Genomic DNA, 13,588 nt, shown 5'->3' with positions numbered 1-13,588 from the left:
ACACACTTTCTTCCACTTCACCAGTGAGTAAAGACAATAAGTAGAAATAGAATGTTGCTGGGAACTGTCTCATCTTCAGTACAGTTAAAGAGTGCTGAACTTGGAGTGACGAGAACCAAGTTCAACTCACAGATCTGCCATTTGTCACTTGTGTAACCATGGGCAATTCACTTAACCTTCCTGTGCCTCAGTTTCCTCAACTGTAAAATGAGGGGTTGTATTAAATGGTCTCTAAAATCCCTTCTTGTATAGACGTGTGATCCTAATTGAACTAAAACCATCTCCAAAGTAGGCAGACACCTAGATCTTTAACCTTGAAGCTCTCGTAGAGAGCAAATATGTAGTTACACTTTTCAATAGAGAATTTCAAGTAACTTCAAAGATTAAACAAGTGCGTCCTGTAGGCTATGCGGTGATGGTCAATAGTTGGCCTATCACTTACACTACTCTACTTGGACTGTAGCTAATAACTGATGCCAAAGGTCAAAACTATTCGTAGCATTTATCTTCCAATATGGATGGATACATATACATTGTATATTCTACTTATTAAAAAAAAAAAACCTTGTCCATAATAAAGATATAAAAAAACTTCCCTTTCTAGCTTATTTCATTATGAATTCTTGCTTGACTTATTCAAGACCTAAAAAGTTCTCTAGTTACTGTACTATAGACTTAATTTGTTTGTACGCTATTCTCCTCCTTTCACATTTTATTCACTTCTAATTTTTTATTTTCTATGTTCAAAGAACTCCCTTTCAGAAGATAAGCCCTTTCAGGCACTTCTTCTAATACACACAATATATTAATTTGGGGGGGGGGGCCGGGGCAATGAGGGTTAAGTGACTTGCCCAGGGTCACACAGCTAGTAAGTGTCAAGTGTCTGAGGCCAGATTTGAACTCTGGTCCTCCTGAATCCAGGGCCAGTGCTTTATCCAATGCGCCACCTAGCTGCCCCCACACTAAGGGGGAAAAGTAACAGCATTATTATTAGGTGACATTTCAAAACTGTCCCCCTTTCTGGCCCTTTGGGTATAATGTAAGTGTGTATGTGTGCATGTGTGTGTACGTATGTGTAATGTACAACTTAGTGTCACTACAGTTGCGTGTCTAGTTGGAAAATTAATTTCTCTGGTACCATAAAGAAAACACATAAACAAAAACAAGTGCCTCGCCCACTTCTTTCTCCCTGCTTTCTTGCCTTTGGTTTTGTTTGTCCAGGTGACACAGAAGATCGAAAACAGTAGTTCTCAGATGATACATTATCTCAAATATCAAAGGTCACCAAAGGGTACAAATCGGTAACTCTCTAGAAAAGGTTTTAGGTTTTTTTTTTTTTTAAGTGGGTCAGATTTAGTTTCATGTAGGTTGTTTGACACACTGGTTTCTGGCATCACAAGCACTGGTCTACAGGATACCACAGAGCCTTTGTGTCCCTTGCTGACACTACAGCATTGTGTTTTTCTACCCATTAACCAAGGATAAATGACCTAGATATTGTGCCTATTAAAGCTTCATTTTTCTTTTGCCCTTTTGTTCTTTAGTGTACCATATTATCACATGCTGAACACATTTTTAAGTATTCTCAGTCTCTGATGCCCTTTTGAGGGGGTAATACCGGGGTTTTTGTGTGCATTTCTGTAGAGTTAGCTAGAGTGAATAATGTGGAGGTAATTTAAGATTTTTCTTCCTGTCTAGTCTCAAAGACAATCAGTTCAGAGTATTTCTAACAGCTAATCTAGTACAAGAGGATATATCAAGAAACCGTACAAAAGCCAGAATGCTGTATTGGCATCTATTGCAAATACAAAAAATAGAGTGAACACCAGTTGTGATTTCCCTAAACACTACATTCTATAATTACATCTCTGCATATCATGGGTCACTTTTATTAAAAGTATCATTACTACAGTTGGCAGCAATTTACATCTTATCTTACATGATAGCAGTTTTCAAAGAAAAAATAAAAGGACATCACAACAAAGAAAAACAATACATTTACAAAGTCATGTCTGTAAACTTCAAGGCTAGTTTAGAGTTGAGGTAATGCTGTTTAGCTTTGTGGCTAAAGTAACAAAGTCCTTTAATTTAAAAAAAGGTACCTGATTCTCTCTCTTTTTCTTTTTTTTTTTTGTTTTTGTTTATACCAGTGCATTACAAGATCATGAGATAATTGAACTGTAGTTTTATCCTGTAAGAACCTTCTCAGTGGGTTAATTTCCAAAAGGTACTCTTCACATTCAACAGCTGCCTTATTATTGCTGTGTCTCAAGACAGAGACATTCACACTATCTTGGAGATTGTCAGAGTGTGTGAGTGTGTGTGTGTGTGTGTGTGTGAGTGTGTGTGTGAGTGTGTGTGAGTGTGTGTGTGAACAAGTGTGGGAACTCCCATACAGTCAAAAATAATGAGCAAATACGATATGTATGGTAAATTTCATCTTGACCTTCACAGCAAAAAAAAAAATTAAAATTAAAAAATTAAATATATAACTTCATACTTCCTTTAAGCAGCACTTCCTTCTATTAGTGCCACTCTTACAAATTGCTGCTTTTATAATACCAATGGTACCAAAAGAAAAAAAAAAGCAGAGCATTATGTAAGTTTCCTTAAAAAGACATGATCACCTCTCAAATTTCATCTCTCCTAGGGATAATAAATAATGCACTGCACAATACTTAATGACCAAGATACCTTTTGACACATCTGTATAACATGACTTAGACTTTTTTTTTTTTTGCTACACTATGTTACAGAACAGCTTATAAAAACTAGGTATGAACATTAACTGTGAGTGTAAACAGTAGGACTACCACTTGTCAAAAGTTTTAAACACTTTAACTGTAACTGGTACTGGTTATTCATCATTTTCATTGTTTTCTATTTCATCCCCCCCATCCAGTGAGTCTAGTTCTTCGCCCTGTGCTATTTCATCTTCTAAAATGGAGGAATCTGCAGTCTTGTCTAGGCTCTCCTCAGCATCACTGCCTTCTAGATGTTCTTCATCTTTAAAGGGAGTCCCCTCAGCTTTGTCAGCAGCCTTCTCATCACTGGAGCCCACTGCATTCTGAAGTCCTGCTAATGCTGGGAAACCAGGCAGTGTCAATCCTCCCAGCCCTGGAGGTAGAAACATGGATGGGTAGAATAGGCCTGGAGCCATGGTGGACAGCAAGAAAGGATTGAAGGCTAGAGGGTTGGAGGGCAATCCAGCTGTGGCAGTAGCAGCACTGACGGATCCATTTGCAGAGTCAGTAGCAGAAACAGTATCTGTGCTTTTCTCAGAGTCTTTGTTCTCTTCTTCATTCTCATTTCCCTTCTCTTCCACTTTTGAAGTGCCATCTTCAGGTTCTCCTTGACTGGAAGCAGTAGTGGTGTTTCCAGTAGCAGCTGAGAGTGGGTTATTTAACAGCCCACCAAGTCCAAACATGTTGGGCAATCCTGCCATCCCTGGCAACACCAGAGGGAGCATGGTGGCAGGATTCTTAGAATCGCCTCCAGCAGCAGCAGCAGCAGCAGCAGCTGTTGCAAGTCCTGGAGGGAAGCCCATGAGACCTGCCAGTTGTAGAGACTGTAGATTCTGTAGACTTTGAAGGCTCGTGAGATCCATCCCAGCAAACAGGCTGTTCATCAGCAGCGGGTTGATGCCGGAAGTGGAGGCGGCCGCAGCAGCGGCCGCAGCTGCTTTGGCAATTTCACTTTTTGGCCTTCTCCCTCTTCTACTTGCCCCTTCTTCCCTTACAACAGGCCCTGTGAGGAGACGGTCAAACATGGACTCTGGAACGAAACCCTAGAAACAGGAGAAGAAACATGATCAAGGCTATCAGCAACTTTTATATATGAGGCAGCAATGGTTTATCCCATTGCAGCACTTAACATTCTGAACTTAAAACAATCCAAATATTCATAGTCTTCCCTTATTCTTGTTAGGCTCATCTGTTGAGCTCATTTTCCAAGTGGACATTGAATTTTGAATGCTAAAATTCAATTCAATGAACATTTATTAGACACGTACTACCCTGTAAAGGTACTCTTAGGCTGTAGGGATATGAAGACAGAACAAAACAGTCCTTGCCCTCAAGGAGTTTAAATTCTATTGAGGAGATAATAACATGAAACAACAGTAAACACAAAGTCATTTCGAGAAAGAAGGACTGCTGGGAGTGAGGGGGGTCAGATTAAGACTCACATGAACCCTTGTGGATCAAAATCTAGTATTCTCAGTGGAAATAAATGAGCAAATATTTCCAACTAAGTTCAATATATTCTATGATGGCAACTATTTTATCTTCTATCCTACATCTCTCTATCAAACGATGCAAACTGGATGCAAATATTTTTTTTTTATTTATTTATTTATTTTGGATGCAAATGTTATAAAGCAGTGCAGATCAGCCCATTTATTTGCAGAACCCCCCAAATTCAGATTAATGAGCTAAAAAAGAGGAAAAAGCGGTTTCTAATTAAACAGGAACAGCCTTCCTCTAAATGACTTCCACATGGGCCTGAATGTCTATTACCTGACAATTTTTTCTTTCTGAAACCCAATGCTAAGATTTTAATGTTCCTTGTAAATAAAGTTGAAGAAATTAAGCTACTACTGTTGTATCTGGGGTCAAATCTGATTCACAGTGTCAGTTCCTTTAGTTTTAAAAATCTGTTTGATAAGCAACATGGTAAAAAAGTTTCATTAAAACACCTGATCAGGTTTTGAGAAAATACATATAGATGCACACATATATCCCAGAGTTCATACTTACAGACTGCTTTACTATATCAGTCCAATCAGGAGCCAACAGCAAACTCAGGATTTTCCTCTAACCACCTGGGCAAGTCCTTCATTGGAGGAGCCATAGCCCCACCCATCTGATAAAGACATTAAAAAAAACAAAAACTATTTTAAACTATAGATATAATTTTACATAGTCTTTTTTAAATGGACTTTTTCCTACTTAGAAACACATTATCAGAAAAAACCACCTTTTTGAAATAAAATCGGCTGATAGCAAATTCTTTCATAAAAAAGTTTTACCTTCTTTCCATTTCGTTTATTTACAACAGGTACCCTTTCTTCTCCAGTCAAGGTGTTGATATCCAATTTGTTAGGGTTTCGACATCTATGTCGTTTCTGTTTCGGTTTTTGAAATGGGGAAAACAGCACATCCGCACTCTTCTTTGAGGAAAAAGGAAAGAACAGTTGCTATTTAGCTTTTTCTATTGAGTATTCAATAAAATAACCAATTAGCCATTTTCAATTTTCAGCAAAACATTAGGATCATTTAATATATAAAGTTTGCCTGGGTGGGAGTGTGTATGTATGAGATATTTTTCATGTGCATTAAGACAACAAATTAAGTATCTAAGGTGAGAATGTATGTAAGTGCACATATAGGTATATGAGTAAGTATATGTATGAACACTTATATGTGTGTATATTAATACATAGTATGGTTAATAGTCTCCTGCATTCTTATTATTTCATACCAATGATATGATTTTCAATGAATTAAATTTTAAACATTTAATCAAGTCAAACTTCATTAGGCTAAAAATTGTTATACAATGCCATACCTTTTACTCCTGATTCAGGTATGCAGATTGGCATTGTGGATAACAAGAAGCGAAAGAGCAACAACTAATACTATGGTTAGGTTAAAGGTTCAAAACTATCTGGAATATGACTGAAACCAAAAGAGATGAAATTTAACTGGAACGAATGGTCAAGCTAAAAAAAAATTAGTTGTATGTGTCTAGGATACGGCAGATCTAATTTAATAGGAACTCATAAAAAAAGGTATAAGATTTTTAGTCAATCACAAGAGTAATTACTGGGACAACCATGTAAAAGAGCTGCCAACAAAGCTCATACAACATCAGACTACACTAATGGTATAGTTTTCAGATTGAAGCTTTCCAATCTAAAAGGCTAAATGAATATCTGCTATAGAGGTTGTAGAAAATATTCTGCACTGTGTGGGTTGGACTAGCCAGCCTCTGAAGCATGGGTTCTTAACCTGGGAAAGGGGGTGGTGGAAGAAGAGGGGGAATCTATTGATTTCTGGAGGTCTGTGAACTTGCATGGGAAAATAATTACATTTTTGTTTTTACTAGTCTCTAAATGAAATTTAGCATTCCTCCTATTACTTAAAAATAAGATTTTGAGAAGGGATCCAGAGGCTTCACCAGATTGTCAAAGAGGAGACTCACACACAAAAAAGAGGAGACACACAAAAAAGGTAAAGAACACTTTCTTGAAAGTCTCTTTCATTTCGATTCTATGATACTTACTGGTACATAACTTGGCATATCAACAGTGTAGGTAGGATGCAGTTTAAGCCATTCAACTAAATCCTTGTTTTTAGGGGCATCTTCCCCAACCAATCTGGTCCCATCTTCTAGGTTTATGACTGGGATGCGAGTATCTGGGTCCAGCTGTCCAGGAGAGGGAATGTTCCTTGTTGGGGTCTCTATATCTTCTTCAAAAGCTTTGGTCACCTCAGCATCCTCCTGTAGAAAGATGACAATTCTTTTAATTCTTACTTTTAACAAAAATATTTCAATATTGCACCATATCCCAGGAGAACGCCACCCTAGCATCATGAGACTTCACACCTAGATGAAATAAAAAATTTTCCAAAAATGTTAACTTTTAAATATGCTGAACACTGTTTTTTTTTTCAAATTCCACATAAGAAACAGCAATTACTGACGATGCTCCTCTTCCTTATAATTTATAATTCAGTTAGAATTTTCATACTTTTTCATCCTACCACCCCCCTATACTTCCTAACCAAGACACTATTTGTCTAAGAGCTATATAAGCCAAATGAGGAAATAGTTCCAAACTATGTTTCCTTTGAGAACTGTGAAGATTATCTGGACCTTTTTGGGGTCATGGGCAAAATCATTAAGAGGAATTAATGATAAAGTCTGCTAAAAAAACATGAGTTTGTAAGGTTAATCACTGGTGCATTGCACAAAATACTACTTTCCGGGTATTACGTTATTCATTGGGTATACAGAGTAACATTGTAAAGTGGATGAGCTCTAACTCTTTGCAACTTGGTGGATCCTTAATTAAAAATTGTTGCTCTTCTAGACACAAGGCCCTTGACAAAGTATGTACTATGATTCAAATTTTTAAGGGCAAAGTCAATAGCTTCTACAACATAAATTTTTCATTATGAACTTGTCAAAATTTATGAAGATTACTTTATTCAACATGATATGCCAAAACGGCATACAAAGTTTCAAGAAGGAAGGCAGAACATTAGTGAAAATATGACCTTTGAGGATGTCTGATACAATTGGCATTTTAGATAGGACATACCAAATTCTAGTTAAATTGCTGCTTTCGAACATTCTGTTAAGTAATAGCCTTATTAAGCACCTACTGTTTACAGTGTTGTGGAAGTGTGATAATGGAAAGAATGCTGAGCTTGGAAATCAGAAAGACCTAGGTTGAAATGCCACCTGATATTTACTAGCTGTGTGACCCTGGGCAGCTCACTTAATCTCTATGTGTCTCAGATAACTCTAAGATTCAGTTGCCCAATATACTTTGGCAAAGGGAGTTCACACACTGGGAGTTTTCTATAGATTCACTATTCATAGAGCATTATGCATACCTGACAAAATTTCCGACTGTATGGCTGGAGAGGTAGTATGATGCATTGGATCGAGTGCTGGACTCAGAGGGGAGACTTTGAAACCTTTGAAAACTAATAGGATGACAACAGCTGGAGGGGACTTTGGAATTCATCTAGACCAACACCCTCACTCTACAGAAGAAAGTTGATTCAAATGCTACTTGACACTTATTACCTGGGCAAGTCAATTCACCCCTCCAGGTCTCAGTTTCCTCATTTGAAAAATGAGGGGTTTGGACTTGAGGATCTAAAGTTCATTTGAGTTCTAAGTATATGATCCTAAGAAATCCATCTTGCTTTTTTCTCATTCCATTTACATAATTTTTTCTAAGTTCTAGAATTATAGGATAGGCACTAAGGGTGGCATGAAGAATGCAAATTGGTGGGAGTAAGGATTGTTTTCCTTGAGCCTTATCATTTAGAAAGCACTTCACTCTGTCTCAAAGACATAGGAGGGCCAGCTATAGTCCAAAGAAGTCTATAGAGACTGAATTGATTCCAACGCCAGTTTTTGTAGATTTTGGGTTTCACCTAGAATATGCTATATTATACAATAATTCAATCCCCAATTTTGAGGCTAGAAACAGCAGAGGCCTCTGAAGAAATATTTCTGAAATCTTTCATGATAAGAAATGGCCAGTCTTTTTGATAAATGATGGTGGTAATTAGAGAAAGGATAAATGTATTGCATTGATGTACTTATAAGTTTCTTTAAAATTATTTCATAAGTGATAATTGGACTCCACAGGGAAATATATGTATTCTCAATTAAAATATAGTGACTTTCAATCAATTCAAGTTAAAAAATCTAGTGATCTTGGGCCAAGGATAAAAACACAATTAGAAGCTGTGAACTCACCACAAATTTCCTGACCAGGGGGAAAAAAAAAAAGCACATTTATGTATTAAAGGTTGACCCCCAAACCAATTTTTCCATAAATCCAAGCTTACCATAGCTTGATAAATCTGTGGTAATATTTTTTTTGGCTGATGAAATCAAACTTTTTATCAGTAATAAATCATAACCAAAGGAGTAATATCTAAACTAAGTCAGAGTCAACAAAAATATAAAGAAAAGGATCCTTGTACATGTTGGGAAACCTACAAGTTATCTCCATAATTGTCAGATAATATCTACAACTCTATTAACTCCAAATTTCACTTATTTTTTCAATGGCATGAACTAGATTTGGACATCCTTAACTGAGATATTTTAACCAGATACAGAACAGGAGTGCACACCGAATGAAAACTAGCTACTGGACTTACTACACTCAATGATGTCCGTTTGTTGCTCATGAAAAGCAGATCAAGCCCTTCTACATTTTTCCTCCCTTCCTCGCCTCCTCTTCATGGGAGGTTTCTCCATCCATTAAGGAGCCATTAAGCAGATGCCTTGTGGGTGTGCGTGAGAGACCTGCCTGTAGCAGTTCCATTTGGGTTTTAAAGGCATCAGACACGGTGTGAGACATTAGGCAAGATAAACTTTGAAGTAACAGATGAAAAATTTGAGGTAGAACTTGTTGCCTCTCGTGAGGCCTTGATAAATCTACAACTTTTTCTTGTCCATTTTCTGAGACCACCTGAGACCTTCCCGCAGCTGAGCCACCATCTCCATGAGATTCCGCCGCTTGGCAGCTCTTTCAGCCTCAATCTCTATTTTTCTCCTCCTCCTCCTCCTCTGACGAGGAACTGATAGGTTGAGTGCATCTTCCTAGTGAAAAATGAAGATGTAGAGTTGTAAAAAAGCTATATCCGGGATACTTGAGTGACTTTTAAAAATAAATAAATAAAACAAAGGAAGTAAATTATGAATAAAAACCACAGAATTTGGAAGAAGTCTACTTGTATGACAACCCCTTTAATTGGAAAAGAGATTGAATAAGCCTAAACATTTCCAGTTTGTAAAAAGACATAGAAATTACTTTATATTAAATAAATAAAATCACTCTAACTTGCCTTTGACAACTGAGGAGAAGCAGCAATGTCCTCACTACCACTGATGCTAGCTTGACCAATCATTGAAAGCTCTGTAAAGGTTCTTTTCTGTAGGGGGCTGTCCACAGCTGTTGATGCATAACCAGGCATGAGTCCCTGGAAATCAAACATCTGGCGTCTGTTTACTGGCCACTTCCCTTTCAACACTGCTTCACAGATGTTATCTAATCGGTTTATCATTACACGATCCTATACAAAAGGAGAAAGATATAATGAAATGTTGGCACTGAGGAAACTCTGTTTCTTATTCTAGTTAAGAACAATGATATAGAAGAATTTGGTAATCATTCAGAGACTAAAGAAAAATGTTTAAAGTAGATTAGTGGATCTAGAAAAACTACCTTGTTATGGATTAAGTCTCAGGTAGCCCCAGGACAGAGAATTTTGTTTTTTTCACATATGAACAATGTGCCATTGGAAACAACAGAAGACATACAAAAACAGTACTCAAAAAAAATTACAATTAAAAAATGTTTTTAACTCTTTAAAAGTAGAATTTCCATTCATATCTGCAAGCTGATAACTTCATATGTGTGGTTAGAAAACAGTTCTTTAAGTCATCAGGACACACACGGAATATCTGTGTTTAGCATCTTGAAGCCCTGGCACCTTCACATCCAACAGGCTGGATCTAAAAGTCTATACCAGGAAGTTGTTCCTCTTAGCGTCACATTAATAAAGTTCAGTATTATGAAATGGGCATCAACTAGGGACACCTAATGAATGTCAAATTTGCATTCCACACCCATTATCAACTTCAAATTTCATTGAAGCGTGTACATTAAAAATTTCTAATTACAGCTTTTAGTCTACTTAGACTGAGTTTCCACAGATTAAAAATGCTTGTTACTATGAACCTTTCAAATCATCTCTGAAACTCCTTTCTGTATCCAGTAAAGCAGATGAAATTTCTACTGGAACTAAGGAGACAGAAAAGGAAAAGAATCCCTTGAGAGTACAATCTTGAAGTTAAAAATTCATTTTTCAGCATCCCTCAGTTCCCTCAACTTAAGCAATGATTACAGATGATTAGGATATAAGGTCATTCTTTAACTTCCTGATTGGCAGGAATAATCTACCAGTAATCTTAGTAGCTGCAACAGATGACCTGCTTTTTCCCTTGAAATAAGCCTATTAAGCAAGTTTTGGTTTTATTTTGCTTTACACCAGATGGCCCTATTTATGATGATGAATTGAAATATTCCTACTTTAATTTCTTCATTCTTCAAACACGAACCAAATTGGAAATGGATTTAGACAAAAATACTATATTCAACAAGAAAACTAATTTCCCTAAGTTTACAGAACATCTACTTTTAAACAGTTCATGGGCACAGAGCGCCAGAAAGAACCACACATATAGTCCAACCTTCTAATTTTACAGATAGAGAAACTGAAGCCCAGAGAGATTCGGTGATTTTGTCCAAGGTCACATGGGTATAGAGGTGGAGTCAGGAAATAAACCAGGTAGGTCCTCTAACCCCAAATTTGTTATTCTTTCCACTTCTGTCATTGCACTGTGATTAGCTTTCTATACAGTAACCAGTTTACTTACAGAACTTGCTTTCTTTGAAGGAAATCATATTTAATATTATATGTTTGAGATTGAAATGATTTATGATATTCTATCCCTCTTCCTACACAGAATTTAGTCTAAAATTCTCAAGTTTTGTATTAATACTGAAACTTTTTTGCAGCTAAAATCCATAATTCAGGTTCACAAATTTCTTCCTGCCAGGAGAGTGTGATTCTGTTCACACAATAATTTATAGACTACAAGGAAGTAATGCATGTTAGTAAACCATGCTATCCAATCAAAGAAGCCACATAGAACCTCACTGGATTAAAAAGTTGTAACCACAATCTACATCTTACTATTCCCCAACCCCTCCCAGCCTATCATCATTCCTATTGGTAACCTTCTAGAAACTTTTCCTTAGTGATTTTCAAGAATCGTTAACAAAAAGATATTACCTACAAATTCTGTATGTGAAAGTATAAGTTCTATGATTGTTTGGGGGGAAAACAAAAAGGAACAATTTGAGAAAGTGTCCTCCACTCCATACATTTTGATCAAAAAGAAATGATAGGTGGAGCAGTGGATAAAGCACCAGCCCTGGATTCAGGAGGACCTGAGTTCAAATCTGGCCTCAGACACTTGACATTTACTAGCTGTGTGACCCTGGGCAAGTCACTTAACCCTCATTGCCCTGCCAAAAAAAAAAGAAAGAAAGAAAAGAAAAGAAAGAAAAACAAGGGGAAAAAAATGATAGAGCACCAACCTTAGGCCAAAAAGAAAAAGTGAAAGTTCTTTCATGAAGGAGCTGGGCTACAGAAGGATCTCCATCCTCCATGTAAAATCCATCCCTGGTCTCATCCCGGGCAGTGCTCATGGATGCATTGCTTTCTTCATCAAAATTCTTCCCCTGAGAAGCAGTTCCTGCTGAGAGGAGGAAGAGTTGATATGCATTAACTACAAGCAGGACAGTCCTTGTAACTGAAAGTCAGGCAGAACCAGAATTAAGTTAGAGAAGAAAGGGTAGTTTTCTAGCAATTGCTCAGCAGAAGTGACAGCTACAGCTTAAACATATGATTTTGTACTTTATTTCTATTTTGAGTAAACCACAGTAATCAGACAACCAAAAAGTTCCTTTTTAGAGGAAATTTCTCATGTGCCCGGAATTCTAACCCTTTACCTAGAGAGAAGAACAGTGGGAAAAACTGAGTAATATTGCTAATTTAAAAAATTCTTCCTCAAGGACCTCTGTCCATCCTCTAATTCAAGAGGAATAATTTATTTACTGGCATGTATTATGCCTGATACACTATAAATGCAATCCCTTGTCACTAAGCCATAAAAAAAAATCACACATTTGTCTAAACCCATTGCTTTATGTTTTAGAATGTATGAAACATGTTGTGTTTTTATGCACCAGGATAACATATCAAAATTAATGACTCATTTTTAGTGTCCAAGAGAAATCATCTGGGAATATTATCCCTTCTTAGAAGAAACTCTTCATTGCATGCCTGCAGAGAAGTTTCACAGGCCAAAGATGAGCATGATTTTGTTATACAGTACATTTTAGGGAAAGCTGTTGCTAACTGGAATAGAGAATTAGGTGTGTAGGCTTTACCTTCAGGTTGGGAAGATTCTTCTGATTTATCATCATCATCTAACTTTTCTTCTTCATCTTCTTCAGAACCTTTTTCTGAAATAGACTTTGGATCCGCATCTGCACTAATGTCAATATCCTTCGTCTCACTTTTAATAGAAGATGTTTCAGCCTCACATTCCTGCTTAATGTCTTTTTCTCCAGTATCAGCTTCCTCTTCCTCAACCTCAGGTTTTTCTTTGGCCACTGAATGCTCGGACTCCTCCACTTTAACTTCAGCTGGTTCTGTAGCCTTTTCATCTTGAATGAGGGTTGATGAGATAACTGGAGGGGTCTGACTGAATCCAGTAGCCAGTGGATTTAAGGAAGATGCACTACCTGTCCCTCTATTTTGAGCAAAGTTTTTATGGGCATCTAAGAAGGACAACTCAGGATCATTCAAGATGTGATAATCTGTCCTACTGACTCCATGTTTAGCAGCACCAACCAATAGATCTTGTCATGTTTACCCACACTCCCACCACTCTGGCAAATCCAAGCTGGGCTGGCAAGAGTTTGAGCCTCTCTCCCCAGCTGAGGGTGATGAAAGAACTTGTTATCGTATTTTCCTTAACAGTTCTATGCGGTATAAAGTTCTAGAGGCACGTTCTTTCGGTGATGGGTCAATCATGGAAGAGAGGTCCAGGTGGGGTTCTACAAACACAAAAGAAACTCTATTTATCTAGGTAAAACAAAAAGACTAGTTTCCAAATTTCAACTGATTAACTTTTAACCAAATGTTTTTATGTGGTTGCGGTTAGTTCCTTATTCTATTCAGTGAATGGTCAT

The 13,588-nt window shown here is 37.2% G+C and overlaps 1 protein-coding gene across 1 annotated transcript in view; it reads right to left on the bottom strand.

The window, feature by feature from the left end:
- Nucleotides 1-1,867: 1,867 nt before the first annotated feature.
- CHD7 (chromodomain helicase DNA binding protein 7) overlaps nucleotides 1,868-13,588 on the bottom strand; it is a 247,727-nt gene continuing 236,006 nt past the window's right edge. The window contains 14 exon segments of the mRNA XM_043962891.1: nucleotides 1,868-3,787; nucleotides 4,758-4,790; nucleotides 4,792-4,863; nucleotides 5,030-5,170; nucleotides 6,286-6,504; nucleotides 8,916-8,978; nucleotides 8,980-9,006; nucleotides 9,008-9,110; nucleotides 9,112-9,190; nucleotides 9,193-9,235; nucleotides 9,238-9,360; nucleotides 9,606-9,833; nucleotides 11,927-12,087; nucleotides 12,782-13,453. Of these exon segments, the coding sequence (XP_043818826.1) occupies nucleotides 2,858-3,787; nucleotides 4,758-4,790; nucleotides 4,792-4,863; nucleotides 5,030-5,170; nucleotides 6,286-6,504; nucleotides 8,916-8,978; nucleotides 8,980-9,006; nucleotides 9,008-9,110; nucleotides 9,112-9,190; nucleotides 9,193-9,235; nucleotides 9,238-9,360; nucleotides 9,606-9,833; nucleotides 11,927-12,087; nucleotides 12,782-13,453 (2,894 nt within the window). The 3' untranslated portion in view covers nucleotides 1,868-2,857.

This window comes from Dromiciops gliroides, chromosome 1, assembly GCF_019393635.1.
Source record: "Dromiciops gliroides isolate mDroGli1 chromosome 1, mDroGli1.pri, whole genome shotgun sequence".
NCBI lineage: Eukaryota > Metazoa > Chordata > Mammalia > Microbiotheria > Microbiotheriidae > Dromiciops > Dromiciops gliroides.
Note: the sequence above shows the minus strand (reverse complement) of the source record. Positions and strands in the feature narration are given on the sequence as shown.